At 46.4% G+C, this 22,188-nt stretch overlaps 1 protein-coding gene across 1 annotated transcript in view; it reads right to left on the bottom strand.

Annotated features, from left to right (window-relative positions):
* Positions 1-22,188, bottom strand: part of PDPK1 (3-phosphoinositide dependent protein kinase 1) — a 227,115-nt gene that overhangs the window by 151,448 nt on the left and 53,479 nt on the right. Inside the window, exons 2-3 of the mRNA XM_085629270.1 lie at positions 17,643-17,903; positions 897-939 (exon numbers count right to left, since the gene is read on the bottom strand). Coding sequence (XP_085485396.1) covers positions 897-939; positions 17,643-17,846 — 247 coding nt within the window. The 5' untranslated portion in view covers positions 17,847-17,903. The remainder of the gene's footprint in view (positions 1-896; positions 940-17,642; positions 17,904-22,188) is intronic.

Raw genomic sequence — 22,188 nt, 5'->3', positions numbered from 1 at the left:
GTGAATCCAAACAGAACCTTTAACAAGGAGTTCACTTAACCAGGAGAAGGGAAAGCGGAGCAAAGCATGATGTGGCAACAGTTCAACATAAATTTTGGGATGCTTTGCAGGAGACCATCAAGACCGGATTAGGGAAAAAGGAGAACGAGGGTACAATGAAGAGTGCATGAGTGCTGAGAATAAGGATTTCGGTTTTTGCTGTACAGCAGGATATATCCTTGATGTTTTATTTCATAGAAAGAGAGCTCTGATGAAAGATTTCAATGCACCAAGGTGGGAATGATAAAAGTCTACAAACATAATGGAAGAAAAGAGGCAAGTTGGTGCAGTAGTATGGCAGCCATGGTTTAGATGGCTAGAATTAACCTTACTCATCTCTAGGGGAACCCACCGAGCTCTCTTAAGAGATAACTGTAAGCTTGAGTGCGCTTACTAACATACTTCCACACATGACAATAATATTTACAAAACAGCAAGTAATGGAATGAGTGACTGACAGAACCAATGATAACGACTAATTAAATGAGCGATTGAGTTTGTCAGTTTTCGGTCAGAATGCCCGCCTTGTTTTTTTGTAAGTGTATATGATTTATAAGCCACAAATGTTCTTGTTTTCTCATAAGCAAAAGAATGAAGCGCCAATCCTCCATCCTGATAAGTGGCCTCACATTCTAGGACACATTCCTACAAAAATGAAGATGGCTCCTCGAATAAATTAGAAGGAACGTACTTCATAATAAGCATTCCCAACATTTCTTTTTAGCACAAATTCTTATCCCGAGCTCAGAGCCCAAACAGATTTTTTTCCACCGTATTTTCACAATTCTGATATTATAAATGTTGCTACATTGGGAACTTTACAATAGACATTATAAAAAGAGACCACAGTTACTTACTAGCATATTCTCGTGACGTTGATAGTTCTTTTGCCAAGACAACCTAAAGATGAACATAAAAACCATTACTGAAAAAAACAATATGTACATAAGAGTAGTGGTGCACAAAATTACATTCTGAATAAAACAATAAGGACAAGTTTAAGTAGCTTGTACAGTGGGCAAAATGGTCATATCTTACAACAACAGCATCTGCTGATCTCTAGAGTTATGTCCGCACAACACTATAGGTAATGCTGTTTTTGAGCCTTCCTAATGTGCTCCCCTCTCTCCAAGATCAAACTCAATCCAAATAAAAAAATAAAAAATACAGGACCCTTTTTATAATGCCAAATTTGGTGAATGTTCATCAAGTGCAACCGAAGATAAAAACGTTGTTCACTATAGAGAACTCTAAAAGCTCCAAATAACATCCTTCAAAATGTCAACATTTTTTGGTTTGGTTAAATGTGGTCCAGACATTTAGAAAAAAAAACACTAAAATGCAGCTGTCCAACATGTAAGCATGGGTAGAGTAATTGTCCTGCATAGCTCTCAAGAAAACTAAAAAAGAAAAAAATAAGGTCAGTGACGATCATCGTTCTTCAATTTGCCTTACGTTCTCAAATGGAAACAAAAATGACTGGTTGGAATCTCTTTTCAACAATCATTTTGCTTCCCTCACATTTGACAGTTCTCACGCTACTTTGCAATGCAAACAAAGTAAGCAAAATGTGTAGTTTTTTTGGGAAAAAAGCAAGACCAGTCCAAACTGGTAGATATGGGTATGGTTTTTTTGTAGGAGTGATAAGGCCAATTTAAAAAACACCTTCTGATGTTCGAGTTAAGCTGGGAAAAATAATAAAATAAAATATAGGCAAAGGAAGAAAAGTCATTGGATAAAGCAGTTGGAGACCTGCTACTGCTCACTGCATAAGTGGACAGCAGCACGTTTCCCAAGTCTAATCATTGAAGACATGGAGAAATGGAACAATCATTGGTAAAGCCTGCCTTTTCGACGAGCAGCTGCTATTTCGAATTTATTTTTCTTTACCATTCTGAAATAGCGGACACCATTCTTAGAGCAGTAAATACAAAAATTAAGTGCACACAAAAGCACATCTGATACAAGAAGTAGCAACGCAGCCAAAAAAAAATAAAAAAAATACAAGTACAGGGACGGGTAGGGGAAGCAAATGACAAGCGGGGGAGTGATCAACATGGAAAGCATGAAGCGCTAGTTTTGAACGGGAAAGCAGTACACATGGGAGAGAGCAAGAACACACATGTACTACAAGGAGGTGCTTCAAGATAAAGGAACAAGCATTGGCATAGCCAATAGGTCTCGCATTTGGGACCTTATAAGTGTTTAGCCATACAACAGTTGATGTTGTTGCACCAAGCTTATTGTGCTACATAACTAAATACTTATAAGGTCCCAAAAGCGAGACCTATTGGCTATGCCAATGCTTGGTTTTTTTTGGGTAAGCAAGAGGGATGGTAATAATTTAGGGCTGTAACAACCAGAAGCTGTCCAACAGGTCTATCTAAATCATTGTTTCTGGCTGCAGAGGTTTATTTTATTTATTTGTTGTTATTTTGGGTAGGCCTAGGTAAAAATGTAATTACGCCAGCACAATTTAAGAAATTCCTGGATTTCAGATCACGCAAAATGTATGGAATATCTCGAAATTTTAGCATGGTGTGGTTTTCTGTAACTTTTTTCTTTTAAGTGAGTTTCGCACCCTGGGTAAAAAAGTCTTGTGAGTTACCAGCAGGTGACTGGTTCAAGCTGAAAATGTATACTTTTTTTTGTTGTGAACTAGTCTCCAGCTGATAAAATGATGTGATTTTGTACACCCTTAGTGGTGGGTAGGCATTTTCTTTTGATTTTTGGCAGGGGAGATTAGTGATTTGCCCAGAATCACAGGATGCTGAGGGGACGACGAAGATCTAACCTGGTTTCCCAGTTTCACAGTAGGCAGCACTGACTGCGCCCATTCCCTTGAGACAGATTCCCCCTTTGGCATCCCTGTAGTCTAAGGGATATTTCACAACGGATCCCTTTAGAGGGTCTAGGCCAACATTTCACTGCCATTTACAGTTGAATAATGACCACTTTCCTGTTGTGACCCCCACATGCATAGCCGTTCATAGCTTGAAAAAGACCTTACAGTTAGTCTGTACAAACCTAAGCAGCGTGTCTGTGCAAGATAGAACTGCCCAATCTGCAAACAAAGGCCACTCTTTTCTGTCAGCTGTCGGATAGGCCGCTTTTATTTCGGTGCCCGGCCTATTAACTGCCGACCGCGCATGGCGAGATGCTATTCCTACCTCTGACTCAGCTAAAACAGTGTCTGGTCTGCAGAAACCGAAATCGTAGGGGGGACCCCCAACCCCATGGCAGATCAGGGTTAAAAGCACAGCAGGGGTAGGAGGAAGCTTGCTCATGAATGGAAGCCCCGGGGCAGCAGCGGGACATGTGTATTGAGTTACCCAGTTAGCGCGCACAGCCCACAATGCACCTCTGAGAGCTCCTGGGGCGGGACACGCATTTGCTGCTCATCCAGTGCAGTGAGGAGAAACAGTGTCAAATGCAGGGTTCCGAGAGAGGCCCTACGGTAAACGGCGGAAATTGTTCCCGGGGGTGGCAGGGGTTGGGGGATGCAGGGGTCCGGGGCCGTTCAGCAGGTCTGCTGTTACTAAACTGCAAAGTTGGCCCCGCAATGTATGCAGCGCACACCTGGCTCCTCAGAAAGGTATTGTTTTCACATTCCTTTTCGAGCGAAACGTGTCGTATCTCCCTGTCAGACTAAGGTGCTTTATGTGGGCCAGAATTTAAAGGGAAACCAACATCGTTTGCTGCGAGACAGCTTAAAGGTGGGTTAACTTGCAAAGTCAGCGTGCACTCTGATGGGCTGAAGTTCTGTTTACGTCCACACGTTTAAGTAACTTTTAGCTCCTGATAAAAGCGAAAACACACACTCATTGAAGAAAAGAACGAGGCGCCATTTGAAAGTATTCATCGTAGGATTAAAACAAGCGCAGCTGATGATGATTAAGTCCGGGGTGCTGGGCTGCTTTAAAAAGAAAAACAAGCCCGGGAGTGGTGCGCGCGCGCGCGCTTGTGCCCGCCCCTGCACACGAACAACAGATGGCATACTGCGCGCCGCTGCTCGTAACCGCAAGCCGTCGGTTGTGGGAGGATACATTTCCTGGGAAAGGTGGGACATGCACCCGCCTTTGCCCAATTGAGTGCTGTCTTCGCATGCAAAGCCCAATAGACAAAAAGCTAAATGATGCGTGTGAAAAGTCTAGATTGATTCCAAGAGGTCGTTTTCCTAGAGCGCTCGACCTAAAAAGCAGTTTCCTGAATGTGAGCAGTGGAAGAATACAAGTCATTTAATCAAAAGGATGGTAAAGATCCTTTGGTCCGTGGGAGGGTCAAAGGCAATAAGATGAAGGAAAACACTGAATAAAAAGCAAGCAAATGAGAGAGCCAGTCAGCGGAGAGAAACTAGTATTTTAAATACGATTCTTTTTAGGTCTCGCTTTGGCAGCGCATGCGCTGTCTCAGCGAGACCTAAAGTAATCTGTATGTTGGCTTAATTTCCGCTTGCTATTGGCTTACTTGTGGTAGGGTTGTAATTTCTCTTTCTATTGGCTGTTGGTCACTTGCTAACTTCCGTGTAGTTCTGATACAGCGGCGCCTAACTTAGTGTTAGTTCGTTCTGCTTGCACTTCTTTTAATTGAAGTGCAGTGTGCCATCTGTTTTTCAGCTGTAGCCTGCCTTTGTAATTGGAGACTTTTGAGCACGCTGCGAGGTTGTAGCCTGTGTTTGTAATTGCCGACTTTTGAGCAGATGCCAAGTGTGGAGGCAAGCTGTTAATTTAAAGTATTTGCTAATTGCGTCTGTTTATTTGTTCATTTTCATTAATTTAAAGTATTTGCTTTTTTTATGTATAGTAATTGCGTCCGTTTACTTATTCATTTATTTAAAGTATTTTCTAATAATTGTGTTGAGCCGACCACGAGGCTCGAACACTGGTCCGCAGCTCCCGAGTCGGCAGCTCTCACTGCTGAACCATAATCTCTCCCTCCGAGAACAGCATGCAGTTCTCTCTACATACTTTGATCTGGCAAGAGTCCCTGTGTATGACGTCATCAAGTACCACCAATACGCTAGTAAGAGTCCTCTTGGCTGCAAGTTGCTAGGCAACAGCGTCGCGGAGCAGTGAAGTTCAGCCGGCAGCAGCCTCTGTGGCTGAGCTCAGCGATCTCCGCTTGTACATTTCCAGGTCAGAACTTTACCATCAGCTGCAGCAGCATGTCTCAACAGACCAGCATCCAAGGTAACCGCCCCTAGGCCACAGGAGGGACCCTTGTCCTCGCACAAGACCCCACGAGTGCTTGGGATACGATGGGCTCCAATAGCACAGCATTTACTTCCTCTCGCAGACAACCCTTCCAGTGCTGTAAAGCGTAGGATACAACTGCTGGGACTCTGTGTGTGGCTGCGGCAGCCACGCCTCTCGATCCTCGGGGTAGACGGGGAGGTGCTGCCTTGTACTGCCTTATTTTGAGGGAGTAAAAAGAGGTTCCTACGGGAGTAGAAGTGGGTGTGGATAGGATATACAGCCCTGAGAAGTGGTGCTGAAACCCTTTTTAAGAGCGCTGATTTACGTGATTTTAAATGGCAACGGGTAATCAAGCGCTGCATGGTTTATGTGGCTCTTTGTGAGGAGAATAATTAAACTTCGCTCGATTTTGTATCCTAAATCTCCTTCTCGATGCGTAGCAAGTGTTGACAATTATGTGCTGCGAATTTGCACTTCCCGCGTCCGTTTGTATTTATTCATCGAGGGCTGCATGCAATGCGTGCAGGCCGAGCAGCTGCAGTGATCTTTTACTGCAATTTCTTTGAATTCAATCTTTAAACCAACAAATGCGGCTGACGGCATCTTGGTGCCCCGCCTCCACGGTACTACAGATGCCAGTGATGCAGGGGATGACTCGCAGGCTTCTCTTCAAAATCCCCTATGGTTACAATTGTGGCACGCCCCGCTTTAGCTATAAAAAAACTTAAGCTAAAGTGTGGGTGCCGCTTCAAAAGTAAATAATTAGAAAAAAAATGATACGCTTGGCAGTTACTATTTATTTTCATATCTAATGTTGTAATGAAATGAAATAGACATGATCGAGACACGCTTCGTATAATGCTCACGCAGGAGAGAGTATGTCCCTCACTCAGTCTCAGTGCTGGATGACTTTTTCCTAAGCAGTCCTGAGGTCTCTTAAAATGTGGCACTGTCTCCAATACAGGGCTGTTTCTTTCAGTGTGGAGGATCTCTCTCAAGTAGTGTTGAGGTCTCATAAAATTCGGAGCTCAGCCCCCTTTCTATTGTAGTGTAGCATGTCTCTCTCCTGCAGTGCCACTGTCTCTCCGCAGAAGCGCAGTCTGGCTTTTATATTAACCGTGGTCTCTCGCCTGTACTACTGTCTCTCCTGCAGTGTGGAGAGACACTTCCAGGCAGTGCAAGGTGTCTCAGGCAGTGCGGGCAGTTGCTCGCGCGCAGCGTAGATGTATCTCTCATGCAGTACTGTCAGGCTCCTGCGCAGTTATCTCTTTCGTTGATGCTTTTCTTTCATCCGCTCATGCAGTGCTAGAATCACTCTTACGCTGATGCAGTGCTTTGTTTTCCCGCCCCCTGGTCTTGGGACAGAGTTAAAATGAAGTCGGGCTTCAACTTGTGAGCTTCGCTGTGTACAGGACGGGCCAACATGCACAACAGGTCAAGAAACCCTTTTCAGTTTTAATGCACATCAAAAGAAAATTGTAATCCTAATGGTGCAGACAAAAGATATTACTGTATCCCGAAGACCTAGCTGAAACACACCAGAATGCCCCCAAAAATGTTCTAGAATGACTAGAACGAAAAAAGCACTGGCAAATTAAAGTTTTGCACCACCAGTGTTGATGTGCACCTCTACTCAGGAAGATGTGCGCATATGATGAGGAAAACATGACCATGCGTTTTCCCATCCCCCTTCCTTAATAAAAAACGCCTGAAACACCTAGTAGCCCAACAATGCGAATACTGCCACAGAGACAGCCCCACAGCCCTAGTTAACGTGCCATGGTAACCAGGAGTGCGCCTTTTCCGGCCGCAGGAACCAGTGAAAGGTCCGAAGCCTGTGATGGAGAGCCCTTGGTCTCCATGGCAACTAGGCGGCCTTATCTGGCCTGGGGGTGGATGGAGATTGGAGTGTCCTGCTGGACTAAACTTTTGTTTACTCTGCTGTTTGGGGATAGGGGTTTGGGTGGGGGAGGGGGCATCAAAGAAAAGTGGCAGCCATTTCATGGGCTTGAGGGTTGTTTGCCTGCAAGGACAAATCACACAGTCTGTACTTCTAAACCGTATGAGCAACATTTAACTGGTATTCGGAGTTTAACAGAAATAATTATGTGGCGCAGCAGCTCACATTTTGTGCCACCGCGAACACTGCCTTGAAGCAGTCCCACATTGTCTCCAAGTAAAAACTTAACTACGCCACGTGAGGGTCTAGATGGATAGGTTGAGCATTTCCCTTCTGATGTAAAGGTGACACCTTCCACAAGCCACGCTGTAAATGCAATGTGGAACAAGGGTTACTCAAGAATGTCATTTATAATTCCATCACTGCCACCACTCTTATGTATCAGTCTGACAAACATACCATTTCCTGTGGCTCTCAACACACTTGCAGCCGGGACATCAAGGAAAGGACTGTAAAAATAAAAAGCATTAATAATGCAATAGGTCTCGCCTTTAATTAAGTTAAAGCCATTTGCTTTGCTAATGGTATTGTATAGCAAAGCAAATGGCTTGAACTTAATGAAAGGCGATACCTATTGCATTTTTAATGCTTGTTTAAAACGCTTTCAGTAACTGCAAACAGAGAAAAAATAACAAACCGCAATCTTTTTTGCATTTTGTTCTTTGACACATTCCTGTATACAATAGTGGCTTCAAATTATATGTTTCTCATGATATATCAGTAGACTACGTGCCCCACCCCTAATGGTGGGGCCCAATTAAAGTACCAGCACCACTTTCCTTCCTCCTCCATCACTGGAGACATAAGCATCAGCAAAATACACAGAACTAGCAGACAAGTCAGCATAACACATTTAGTGTGCAACACAATCGGAGACAGAAGGACAGGGATGAACCGGCTAAGGCTTTAGCAACGCTTAGCTATGCCACTAAGGCATGTGAGGTCCAGCTAATGTGAAATTCCAGACATTCAGGGGTACCGTGGCAGGCTACCTCAGCAATAAAGAGCGTCAGTTACAGCTATTTACAGCACATTTAGTGATAGGTTCCATTCCAAATTACATCGTCTCAATCCTCTGATTACATTATCTAAGGCTTTAGCGAAAACATGTCTATTACATATTAGCAATTCTACATTGAGCACAAAAAACGAAAAAAGACCCAAACCCCTAAATCACCAAACCTTCTATGCATTCGGGACAAGTCCACAGATTGTGTACCCACCCCTAGCTACCATTTTGTTTTGTCTCAGAGTGGTGAAGCAGGCTCCAGCCATAATCATATATGAGGAAACATTGCACTCTAGGTGAGCAGGGACTACTGGAGGTGTGGTGGTAGATGGGGTCTAAGCTCAGGAAATATCCTCATGGAGACTATGTATTCGACGAAGATGCCCAGTAGACCCTGTTAAATGTCTGGCCCCTTCAGTCAGTCCTAACTTACAAAAACCAGCATGCTGGATTCAGGTACTTGCAGTTAATTTCTCCACATTATTCATACAGGTCTACAATCATATAATGCAAAGCCTTGAAAACGAAAGATTCTCAGCAAATGGAACCCAGAATTGAATATGCTACTTACCAGTATGCATCTGTTCTTGGCATGTAGGGCTGCTGACATTCATATCTGTGCATAGATCGCCGCCTAGTGTTGGGTCCGGATGTTTGCACGTTGTTGTCCTGGAAGAGTCTTCGAAGTATCCTTGGATAGGTGACTCCTCCCATGGACTACAGTGCGCATGGGCATCCTCTCCATCCTCAGATTGTTTTTCGCCATTGTGGCAGTGATGGAGTAGATACAGAAAGTGATGACCATGCTTGCAATAATTCTGAGAGCTGCAGCTGCGACAGGCGCCGGGGAGGAGGGAGGGCGATATGAATGTCAGCAGCCCTACATGCCAAGAACAGATGCATACTGGTAAGTAGCATATTCAGTTCGAGGCATGTGGGCTGCTGAATTCATATCTGTGCATAGAATACATAGCAGTGCCCTCTATTGGCGGCGGCTACCCGTGCCAGCTGCAGCGGTCTGAAAAAGTGTTTTGAGAACAGCCTGTCCTACAGCTGCCTGCTGTTTTGACTGCACATCTACGCAATAGTGTTTTGTAAATGTGTGTGTAGTGGACCATGTGGCTGCTCTGCATATATCATGCAGGGGAATATTTCCTAGGAAGGCCATGGAAGCCCCCAACTTGCGTGTTGAGTGGGCTCGTGGTGGAATAGTTAATGTGCGTTTTGCCTTTTGATAACAGATTTGAATACACTTAACTATCCATCTGGCTATCCCTGCTTTGGAGATGGCGTTACCTTTGTGGTGTGGGGCAAAGGCAACGAATAGTTGTTTTGTCTTCCTGAAGGGTTTAGTCCTGTCGATGTAGTACATGAGGGCCCTCCGTACATCTAGTGTATGTAATGCCCGCTCTGCAACAGTTTGTGGGTTTTGGAAGAAAACGGGCAGTTCAATAGTCTGGTTCATGTGGAACTGCGATATTACTTTGGGCATGAATTTGGGGTTGGTACGTAGTACGACCCTGTTGGCGTGAACCTGAATAAATGGCTCTTGAACGGTTAGTGCCTGGAGTTCACTAACTCTTCTTAGGGAAGTGATCGCTACCAGGAAGGCTACTTTCCAGGTAAGGAATTGAATCTCGCATGAGTGTAGAGGTTCAAAGGGTGGACCCATCAGGCGTGTGAGGACCAAGTTGAGGTTCCACATTGGAGCCGGTGGGTGACTAGGTGGAATGACTCGTTTGAGTCCTTCCAAGAATGCTTTGATGGCAGGCACTCTGAATAGAGAGAGGTGCTGCCTGGTTTGCAGATAGGCTGATATTGCGGTCAAATGGACACGTATAGAGGTGTACGCCAGATTGCATCGGTATAGGTGTAAGAGGTAACATATGATGTCGTGGATGGATGCGTCCAGCGGGTTAATGTCATTATTACCGCAATAAATGACGAACCTTTTCCATTTGGCTGCATAGCAAGCTCTTGTAGTGGGTCTCCTGGCCTCCTTGATGATGTCCATGCAGTCAGGTGGCAGATTGAGATAGCCAAACTCTAGGACTTCAGGAGCCAGATCGCCAGGTTCAGCTGTTGCGGATCTGGGTGCTGAACCTCTCCATGGTTCTGCGTCAAATGCGCGGGTTTGATCCGCAGCCTTTGATGCGGTACCACGGAAAGTTCGAGGAAGGTGGTGTACCACGGCTGGCGTGCCCACGTGGGAGCAACTAGGACGAGTGTCAGGGAGTGTTGTCGGAGTTTGCGAGCCACCAGCGGTATCAACGGTGCTGGGGGAAAAGCGTACGCAAATCTGCCGGACCAGTTCATCCATATCGCATTGCCCTGCGACTGCGGATGTGGGAATCTGGCGGCGAAGCTTTGGCATTTTGCGTTTTCGCTTGTCGCGAATAGGTCTATCTCTGGGTGACCCCACTGCTGGAAGTACGGTTGGAGTACTGATGGGTGTAACTCCCACTCGTGCATCTGGTGGCTGTGTCTGCTGAGCAGATCCGCCATCTGGTTGTCCTTGCCGGGGAGGTGTTCTGCCATGAGGAACATGTTCCTCTGAATGGCCCACTTCCACATGCTCTGAGCCAGATGAGACAACTGTGGAGAGTGTGTCCCTCCCTGTTTCTGTATGTAGTACATTGCGGTCATGTTGTCCGTCCGGATCAACACGACCTTGTTGCACAGATGTACTTTGAAAGCCTTCATGGCCAGGAAGATTGCCATCAGTTCCAGAAGGTTGATGTGCATCTTCTTCTGTTGTGTCGTCCATAGTCCCTGCACTGTGTAGTGTAGTACATGAGCTCCCCATCCCTGGAGAGACGCGTCCGCTGTCAGTACTATTTGTGGAACAGGCTCTTGGAACGGTCGCCCCTTGCAAAGGTTTTGTGGATTCCACCAATGCAGAGAGTTGTATGCCCGACCGCTCACCAACACTAGGTCTTTCAACTGTCCTTGAGCCTGATTCCACTGACGTGCTAGGCACTCCTGAAGTGGGCGCATATGTAATCTCGCGTGCGGGACTATGAAGATGCAGGAGGCCATCATGCCTATCAACTGCATAAACACTCGCGCTGGAAGCGAGTGATTGTGTTTGAACTTGGAGATCAGCAGTTGTATGCTGTTGATCCTCACTAAACTTGGCTGAGCTGAGGCCGCCAGAGTGTCTATAGTCGCGCCCAGGTACTGTTGTACGTGTGCGGGCTGGAGATGGGACTTTGGGTAATTTAGTGAGAATCCCAGACTGTGAAGAAGGTGAATGGTGCGGGACATATGGCTTGCACATTGCTGGGCCGACTTCGCTTGAACGAGCCAGTCGTCTAGGTAGGGGTAGACGTGTATATGCTGCCTCCGTAAGTGTGCTGCCACCGTAGCTAGGCACTTCGTGAAAACCCTGGGCGCTGTTGTCACGCCGAAGGGAAGGACTTTGAACTGATAGTGCTGCCCCTGAACAGTAAACCTGAGGTATTTTTTGTGTGAGGGGTGGATGGGTATGTGGAAGTACGCATCCTTGAGGTCCAGTGATGCTAGGAAGTCTCCCTGCTTGAGAAGCGGAAGGACTTGCTGTAGAGTGAGCATGTGAAAGTGCTCTGAAAGAATGTACTGGTTCAGGGGTCTCAGGTCTAATATAGGCCTGAGCGACCCGTCCTTTTTTGGAATTAAGAAGTAGAGGGAGTAAACCCCCGTGCCCTGCTCGTGGATGGGTACGAGCTCGATAGCGCCTTTTAGAAGCATACTTTCTACCTCTTGCTGTAAGAGCGTTAAGTGCTCTGAGGACATAGGACGGTTTCTTGGTGGTATTGTGGGTGGAGTGGAAGTTAACTCCAGACAGTAACCGTGTTTTATAATATCTTTGACCCACCTGTCCGTGGTGATGGAGTTCCACGTGGACAGGAACCGTTGTAGCCTTCCCCCGACAGGTGTTATGTGGTCGGGAGGAAGGGAGAGGGCGTCACTGCTTGTTCTTGGGGGAGGACCTGGTGTTGCCGTAGCCACGTCCTCTGCCCTTGGTACTGGAGCCACGATAGCCACCTCGGGTGTTCTTATCGTAGGTGGTCTGCGTATTACCCTTGTTATATGTTTGTTGTGACCCCTGTCCTCTACCTGCCCCCTTGTTTCCGGGGCGACGAAAGGAGCCGCTCCGAAAGGACTGAGTTTGTAGGGCGCCCATGGACTTTGCAGTGTCCGTGTCCTTTTTTATCTTCTCGAGGGTGGTGTCAACCTCAGGTCCGAACAAAAAGTCGGGGTTGACGGGCTGATTAAGTATATTGTTTTGTACCTCAGGCTTGAATCCTGAGATACGTAGCCAGGCGTGACGTCGTAGGATGACGCTAGTGTTGATGGCCCTGGCAGCCGTGTCTGCAGCGTCTAGTGCACATTTAATGGCAGCATTTGTGAGTAGCTGTCCCTCTCTGATAAGGATTTCTGCACCTTCTTTGTAGGGGTCAGGGAGGTGCTGAAGAAGTTGCTCCAGTGTGTCATAGTGCGCTCTATCGTAGCGAGCGAGGAGCGCTTGAGTGTTAGCTATGCGCCATATGTTTGCAGCTTGTGCGGCAACTCGCTTGCCGGAGGTCTCTAGCACCTTGGACTCTTTGTCCGGGGGAGGAGCGTCACCCGTTGTCTGCGAGTGTGCCCTCTTGCGGGCATTCGCCACAACGATGGAGTCGAGTGGTAATTGGCCTCTGATGTAAGTAGGATCCCCAGGTGCTGATCTGTATTTTTTATCGATCCTGGGGTTTATCACTCGTGCCCTGGTGGGTTCCTTGAAAATGTCAGTGGCTGGCTTGAGGACCCCCTTCAACATTGGCAGAGTCTTTACATGTCTTTCTGAGGATGCAAAGGTGTCCATTAGAAAGTCATCTTCGATGATATCAGAGTGAAGCTGTACATCATGGTTGTTTGCCGCACGTTCAATCAGAGCGTTGAACGCCGCAGTATCCTCTGTGGGTGATGTTTTTGGCCCATATAGTTGTGTGTCCTGTGCATCAAGAGGTGCACTGGGGTCTGCAGGGTCGCCCCAAGTTTGGTCAGGGTCCTGCTGGTCATCAGGGTCCGTGTCCACATGGTAGGGGACTTGTTCATCCAAGTAGTCCCCCAATGCATCCGTGTCGGAGCGTGTGGGGGAGGCCCGGTGTGGGTCCTGGTAGGGTGAATAGAAGGGTTCATACAGGAGAGGTTCTGAGTCCACAGGCAGCTTCCTCTTTAGCGGGATCCTGAAAGGCTCCAATGGCGGTTCCGAAGTTATCCTTCGGCCGTGGAGAATCATCCTGCCAGTGTCGGCGTCGATGACGTGTGACGGAGACGGCTCGACAGGTGTAACCGCAGTTTTGGTGACCTGTGTCCTGAGTTGAAACGCCTTCGGGATTGTGGGTGGAGGCAAGCCGAAGGTAATGCTGGTCGGCACCGACGAAACCGCCGGAGCCGAACCGGAACCCGACGGGTCCTGGAGGGCGTCCTTGGATCTGCAGCCTGGCATCGCGCCAGGCCGTACTCGGGGCGCCTTAGAGGTCGTGGCCCCCGCCAGGGTCGTCGAGGCGGCTGCAGATATCTTCTGCGCCCGTGGCGCATCGAGTCGAGGTGCGGAGATCACCGTCGACGTCTTCGACACGTGAGGTTTTGGTGTCGTCGAGGGAGTGCTGCGAGGCGTAGCAGGCGGGACGGCCCTCGGTGTCGGTGGCGTCGACGCCGGTAACCGGGCAGGTTTGTCGGCGCCGATGACCTTCTTCCGTTTGTCGACTCCCATGTCGCCCGTCTCGAGTTCGGCACCGAAGTCTCTCTTGGTGCGGTCGGTGCCGACCCGGTGCGCTGGCGTCGAAGGTGTTGAAGGCCTCGATCCGACTAGCGCCACTTTCAGTTTCGGTTTCGTAGGAACCTGAGCAGCTTTCGGTTTCGGTTTCGTGGAAGGGAAACCAGCTGGCTTAAGCGGTAATGGCTGCCGCTGAACGTCCGAGGCCGGGCCCGAGGGCGGGGCCGAAGGACTGCGTGATAGGTCTCGGGTAAGGCCCGAAGGCGATCCCTCGACCGGAGCCATAGTCTGTGGCGCTGGTGAAATTTCGGTCTGAACAGGTAGGCCTTGTTCATCATCGGAGCTACTCTCTTCGGCTCCTAAGGCCTCCTCGTCGTCTCCTACCTCGGTGTCGTCTTCACCTCTGTGGAAGAGTGACTCGTCGGCCTCGTCCGATCCGGGTTCGTGTTCGTGTTCGGAAACGGGACTGGAGGGTAAGACTTCTACTTCTTCGACGTCGTCAGCCTCGTCGAAGATGTCAGCTGGGGCCGGTGCCGCGTGCTGCGCTTCGAGCCTCGCCGCTCGACGATTCCGCAGAGTCTTCTTTGAACGGAACCGGGCACAGGCCATACATGTCGATTCGTCGTGGTCCGGCGAAAGGCATTTGTTGCACACCGGATGGACGTCGATGTGTGGGTACTTCGCATTGCATACCGGACACCTTTTGAATGGCGTCCTGGATTCCATCGTCGAAGTAGAGTCGATGGACAGGCAAATGCGAACAAAGTCGGTGCTGAAAGTTAGTAAACTAACAAAAAGTATCGAAACCCGATCGATAAACAGTACCGACGCGAACTAAAGGCCTTGTGGCCTCGACAAAAGTTTTTCCTAACTTGAGCTAAGATAGCACATCCGAACCCAATGGCGGAAAAAAACAATCTGAGGATGGAGAGGATGCCCATGCGCACTGTAGTCCATGGGAGGAGTCACCTATCCAAGGATACTTCGAAGACTCTTCCAGGACAACAACGTGCAAACATCCGGACCCAACACTAGGCGGCGATCTATGCACAGATATGAATTCAGCAGCCCACATGCCTCGAACATTTTTTTACGGTTCACCACTTTTGGTCTGAAGAACTCAGACTGTCATTAACCTATTCAGCAGAAGCGCCAAAATTAGGCTTCACCTTGAAGGCTGCATGTTTTGGTGCAGAGAAAAGTGAAAAGTCAACAAGTGGAAATCAATGTTTCATTGCATATTTTTCTTTGTCTTTCACATAGAGATTTCAGATTTGGAAAAAAACGTGTAATTCCGATGGGCCGTATACCTCCGGTTACTGGGGCCACTGTATTTTACAGGCACTTGTAATTAAGGCCAAAGTGAGGAGCAAGTGAAGTATTTTATTTTATAGTACACTAAGGGCCTTATTACGATGTAGGGTAGACTGTATCGGTATGGCAACCGCCTGACCATTGGCCGGCAGTTCTGCATACCCAAGTACAATGCGACCGCAAACTCCCATTTCCCTATGCGAGCTTGTGCTGCGGCCGTACACCGGCCTTAGCACAAGCTCCCATAGGGTAATAGCAGTTTGTGTGAATCCCTACAGCGTGTGGCAGGCAACTAATGGTACCTGGCACATGCTGCAGGGATTCACAGTGGGGCACCATAAGTGCCCCCTCGGCCCCCAACCAGAGGCTGCAGGGGGAAGGGAGCCCTGCCAGGGGCCCTCAATGTCACATTGACAGGATTTCCATGTCGGAGAGCCGGACATGAAAAGTCTGTCAGAAACCGACATCGTAATCCCAATGGTGGAAAAGCCGTCCATTGGTATTACGTGCTGATTTCCGACCGGTCCGACGGGCTCCTTGAGCCCGTCGGAATCTAGCCTGAATGACCAGCCCGTTTCTGTTTCGACCGCCTGCATCGTAATGCGGCGGTCGAAACAAACCATGATGTGGCTTGGAAAGCCTCCGACCGTCCCTCATCGTAATCGGGGCCTAAGTTGTGAGACATTATACTTCACACACCATTAGACTCAAGCAGCAACACTGAGTCCATGGGTTCCTAAAATTCAAATGTGCTATGGTAGAGGAAGACTAAGTATTTTTTTTTTCTCTCTTACCAAAGATTGCAGGAGATATGAAGACTCTATGCTAGCTGCTCACAAGAAATGACAACCTCTTGAGCATGGTCCATCTGTTGCTACAGAGAGGGACAAGGATTGAGGGAAATGTCGTTCGAGTGTTGGCAGCCAGCTTCAAAGTCGTATCATCTATGCCGATTCAAGATGCGCAGGAACCTTCAACAAACCCAGAAGGGTGGCACAATAGGTGCTGCAGTCCTTAGGGGCCTTCCCTGGTCACAGTGTCCTTGGTACCCATGCTACCTTTTACAGGGGACTTGCATGTGGCCAGAGAGGTGCCAATTGGGGTTGCAGAGGTACTGTTCTAGGGAAACAACATAGGCCCTGGGTACCTGGTTAGCAGGAACCCAGGGTACACTTAGTCAAAGAGCATCAACATCAGGCATTGGCGTGGCAGACCACAGCGGACGCGCTCGGTTTGCAGATTTACCTCCATTCTAGGTACCAACGACCACCACAAATCATCACTGGGTGTCTTGGTGAACTGCATCGGTGGACTGGCCTCTTAGCTCCAGCAAGACAATGTACTTTGAGGACAGTAGGGAGCAGCCTGCCAACACTCACTTCAGGAGAAATTATGTTGCAGTTCTTATTAGGGCCAACTGCTTAAGAGGACAGCAATATCTCTAAGGAACAGTGATGCACATTTAATGGGAATTTGCCAGAATAAAATGGAAAGTGTCTAGGAGCTCAGTTACCTTATTTCCCCAGAGTGTCTGGCTACTTACGACCATCTTCTGCACAAGGCTTAAAACATTTACACAGATTTTCCTAACGATCTGGACTGCTTCAAAATAGGCATCATCCTTCACTCATAAGGAAAGTCCTACTATTGAGAGTTTCAAAACTAAAAACCATGGTCTAACCAAGCTTTGATGGAACTTCCCAAAACTAGAGGGCACATTAATCACCAATTCCTAGCTAACATAGTGACCTGGAATGTAGCAAGGTTTTACTTCTTATTGCTTTTGGAGAGATCTTTTAGTAGGTACTCGTGACCCCAAATTACTTTATGAAAGAACCGTATTTAACATTTCAAGGTTGGCAGCAAAAATGTTTTGACCTCCAAAAACATTTTTTCATATGTTAATGAGCCGACCAGACCCATTTATTGCACAAACGCAAAGTTGTGGCAGCACTCGGTCAAATCACTATATACCATTGTGCAAATGTGTACCTTCAGACAAGCTGAAAAACCATGCTCCTTCTTTACATCCTCTCTCATTTTGCATTTTAGGTAATATAACCCCTAAAATGTACATTTATTGCCATTTCAAAATACAATCTTTATTCAATCCCTACATAAAGATTGTTGCTGTCTGTTAAAATGACAGCAAGCAACAGCACAATACTAACTAGGCAAAACGTGGCCACAACTCTGGAAAAAGTCTGAGATGAAGTTGGCAATCTAGGTAAGTAAAATACAATTACAGTTTTTGAAACCAATTGGCAAAACATATCCTTAGAGATTTACAAAGAGTGCATTAATTTCTGGTGGATTACAAAAATTGGTCCATTTAATTTTTAAAGACATTATAATTAATCAGAAAAATGCAGGCAAAACACTCACTGTTGAGAAAGAACCTTCTCCTAATATTTTGCCTAGTTTGAAGTCTTCTGGTCGTTTCTTTCGAGGCTGTGCAGGCTGAGGCGCTGAAAGCGGTAAGGAATTTGAACTAGAACGTGACTCCGCTGCCGTGCATTCCATGACTGGGCCCAGACTGGTACCACAGAGGAGAGACTGAGTACCTGAATCAGGCAGATGTCTCACCATTGATGAAGAAGAGCAGGATCATACAGCCAGACTGGATGGAATGGGAAAAGCATTGTTCTGAAAGACAAAAGGCATTTAAGAAAAACTTTAAAAGCAAGCTTTAACATATTGGCTTGTACCACACACATTTATCAAGCCTCAAACAGATTTCTGAAATTAATGTACACCGTTATAAATTAAGGTAAGGATAATTTTAAGGAGCAGTTTAATCATGAGTACACACTGGCTTCTGGAAGAGCAGCTTTCTCACGAACAGTCTTGGAAAGGATTAGAGTGGAAAATTGAAATTCACAAGGATGTTCTGGTTAGCAGCATTCATTGGTGAGATTATTTACATGCAATTATAAGCTTTTTATGAGATCATATTTGAGATGTGTAGGAGGTACATTATCCTCCGAGGCTGGATCCCCATTCGGCCCAGACCATAACCCTTCATTCACACCCCACTCCCACCCAGGGAGACAAACAAAATAGTCCAAGACTTCCACAGGATGATGCTTAGGAGACCTCCGACACTCCTGCTCATGGCTAAGGGCTACGGAAGACCACTCAAACAAATCCTGGTCTTGGTCCTTCTCCCGGAGATTAACGTTGCGCTGCTGGGTGCTTTTTCCGTTGGGTGACTTTCATTTAACTGAAATCAGAAATGTTGGTTGTACTGTCCAGGTACAATAGGTAGAACAGATAATGTATCTAAAAAAACATGTTTATACCTACACAGAGTGTCTTTTGTTCGGCAACGTTCAATGTAGTCCTTGTTTACAAAAGGCATAGGTTGATGAGGGGGCTGGATATGGGGAAGCACCCTCACTACCCTCCACAGCTCCAATGTTCACCTTCTTACTGGGCAAGGCTGCTCCTGCTTTTCGTTTGCTCTCTCTCATTAGATCCTTTCAAGACCCCATTCGTGAGCCTTGGTTTGTATAATAAACCTTTCAACTCATTTAGCATGCCATTCTTGCTTCTCTCTCTTGGAGTAAAAATAGCCATTTAATTTTCTAATCTGGAAGGAGTAAAAGAGGATTGTCCTTTTAAGACAATTTTTTTCATCAGCCATTTGCGCCGGCTTTTGTGAGGTTGAATAATGACTTGGTGGACATTGCTTTTGCACACACACCGCAAATGTTATTCTCTCTAGTTGCTGACAGAACATATGATCTTATGGAAGAAAGAGACAGCTTGTCAGGTTTTAAACTGTTTGTTTCTAGCTTAAACGGGTCAAATGTTATTTAAAACGCAGTTACTCGTGCTGCTGTGCAGTGGAAGGTCCTTTGCAAAGGTTGACTTCATCTTTCTGTTGCTTATTGTTATTTTTTGGTGTTAAACTGGGATTAATGAGGTACAACCTATGCCCAGACAACAGTTTTACTGATTTACTAGTTGCATTAAGTATGATGTGTAAATATTAACACTTTCTTTTATTCACTCAATTTTTTTTTTATAGCGGTAACAAAGTTAAGTATACATGGTGATAACTTTCCCAGATACAGGGTGAGAATTTTTTGAGAAGTAGTATAGTGGAACTACATCCTGTTTTGCTGATGTGTTGGGGCATTACCAGATGTACCAAGAAATTAGCGGGCCAATTGCTTTCAAATCTCAAGAAGGACAAAAGTCATGGAACACCCAGGTGAATCTCAAGGAAAACTAAACAGCCATAATGTTCAAAAAAGGCAAAATCTAGGCAGAAAAATCAGACCAGCGTGGGTTGAAATGCTTTTCCAAGTGCCGTCATGGTGAGAAGCAATGCTTCAATTTTAATATGAAAAAAGTCCACCAAGGTTAACGAGTGTATGGGCCCTTGATTTGCAGGCGTATGATTTTGCAATTCCTTTAAAATAAGAATATACTTCTTAGGTGACCTTATTCCTTTTTAAACATGTTTTAATTCACAAGCGAGCATCAGCCAAGCTAGTTTTGCAGGGGGATCCAGCTTGTTTGTCCACTTGAGTTCAAGCTACTACAACAACTGTTTCTTCTCTATGATCAACTGCAGTGTAAATCACATGTAGTGATATTTTTGCGGTTTTTCACTTATTTCTGAGGTGCAAACAAATCCCATCACTGCTATTAGAGCGATAAAGGCATTAATCAGTTCATAAGTTTAGCTAAGAAATCCAGGGGAAAAGGATCGAAAACTGGAACAGGAGTTATGTTCTTCCAGCATCTGACTAGCATGGGATTCTATTGTGATGGAATTAGAAGGAATTAATACCGAAACTGCTATGGAAGTGGTTGTTTTAAGATGAAGATATCAGGCTGCGTAGTCGGGCACTATGAAAAGTACCAGTTTTGCGCAAGGAGATTATATCTGACTACATGGATACAACCTATTTTGTTTGGGTAGTCGCTCCCTATATTGCAATTGACTATAAGGCATTCACGTTTGTAATGGAGTGCGAGTTTGCAGTACCAGAACCCTTGTGGCTCCTGATTAACTCCGTAGAACTGTGACGTAAGCATTCAAGAGGAGTGGAGTGAGTGCAGGTTTAGAACGTTTAGTTTGCAGTTAGACGCAGTAGAATTAAGACGTGTTATACTAAGCTCTGTGTGCGGTGTAGTCATTGCAAGTACCAGGCTGGGGAGGACACTGCCATTGTTGACAAGATGGGGGCAAATAACCCGAAGATTGACAGTGCTCTCCTAGAGAGTATGCAGTTGCCCAGCAAATTGCGCGTGAATGCCACATGTGCCTCCGTCGAAGTGTGCAATCGACATTTGCGTATGTGGAATCAAACAGCAGCCCCAGTCAGTGTAAAGCATTTAATGATAACAAAAGCTTTGCTGAGAAGTCTACCTGTCTCTGGCAGAGAACCTGCTGAGAAGGCCGCAAAGAGGTTCCGCGCACCACACAACTCAAAGCCATACCATACAGAGTGATAACACTATAGGTCGATACAACCAGGTTTTAAAAGAGTAGCAAATAGTGATAGCAAATTGCAAATTAACATTGCGAACATAAGAGCTGCGAGGCAGAGATCAACCAGGCGGCAGGCAGTACAGACACAATCGACGAAATTCAAATACAAGAAATGGTCATCTACTTACCAGAACTGAGGAAAGTGGAGTCATCGTGTCACAGCACTGGGGGAAGTGACCCCCAGAGGAAGCACCCGGGGTTGGACTTGTTTAGCCGTCCATACTCGAAGCGGCACACCACCAAAGCTGCCGGGTGGTGGTTTAGAACAACTTCAAAAGTCTCCTGAAAACAAATGACTCCCATTGAGACCAAAAGGGAGGTCGAGGTTCCACAGACTGTCCAAGATGACCCATGGGCCAGCACGTCACAGGGCCTTAGAGATGGTATGGATGAAGCAGGTCTTAGCGGACAGCAGACAGTGTTGGGGAGAATTCCACCCTCAGCGCAAGCCAATCTCATAAATGATTACAATACCGCCGCCTTCTTGAAACCACCAACGCCATTCGATATCGCCAAAAAGCTGAATATTGGAGACATATGGACTGGCTGGATAGAGTCATTTCATTGATGCGATTATCAAGTACCTGAAGAATCTTGCTGGTGAAGGTGTAAAAGAAGTAGTAAAGAAAATGCCACGAACTGACAAAATTACATACAGTTAAATCAAAGCAGCCTTGAATCTCAAGTTCAATCCAATGCTGAATGTAGATTACAAAAGGCGTTGACATGCAAAAGACGTTGCGTTCACTAGAGGAGATCAAGTGCTTGTTCGTCAGAAGAGAAAACGGAAGTCTGATGCTTTTGATGCTGAACTATTGAACTATTTCATGTTGTGACCAGCAAAGGATGGATTGGTTCTGATGCTCCGTCCATCACCACCCCCTTTTGTACCGCTTTGTTCGCCATAAATTGGCAGGGTATGCTCAGACGTGAGTCCCTTGCTCACTTTGCCACTGGATTCAAGCAAGCCTGGCTGAAGACGGCTGAAATGCCAGAAACCGGTCCTAGGAAGCTTGTTTCCGGTCCAGGGAAGGCATGGCTTGGCAGTTCGGGCTGGACTGTTCCCATGAGGCACAGGGTCAGACTGATTTGCATATGGCCATGTCTGAACTGGGGTGGCAGAGTGGGCTAAAGAACGGTGATGGATCAAACCCAGATCTGTTGACTGGGTGTGAGTGTTTGATTGGTACTGATGCTCCGTCCATCACCACCCCCTTTTGTACCGCTGTGACCAGCAAAGGACACATGGTGACTGGTAAACATCCTGGGAATTACAACAGGCCCTGTGCACACACAAATAAGTGGATAGACAAAAATAAACAGTGGTTGATGATAAAGATGAAAACAAATGTTCTTTCTTGAAGTGTTGTTTTTAATGGTGTATTACTTCATAGGCCAGCCAAAAAATGTTTCGTCAAATGG

The sequence above is a fragment of the Triturus cristatus genome, chromosome 10 (assembly GCF_964204655.1).
Source record: "Triturus cristatus chromosome 10, aTriCri1.1, whole genome shotgun sequence".
NCBI lineage: Eukaryota > Metazoa > Chordata > Amphibia > Caudata > Salamandridae > Triturus > Triturus cristatus.
This window is presented reverse-complemented; position numbering and strand designations above follow the sequence as displayed.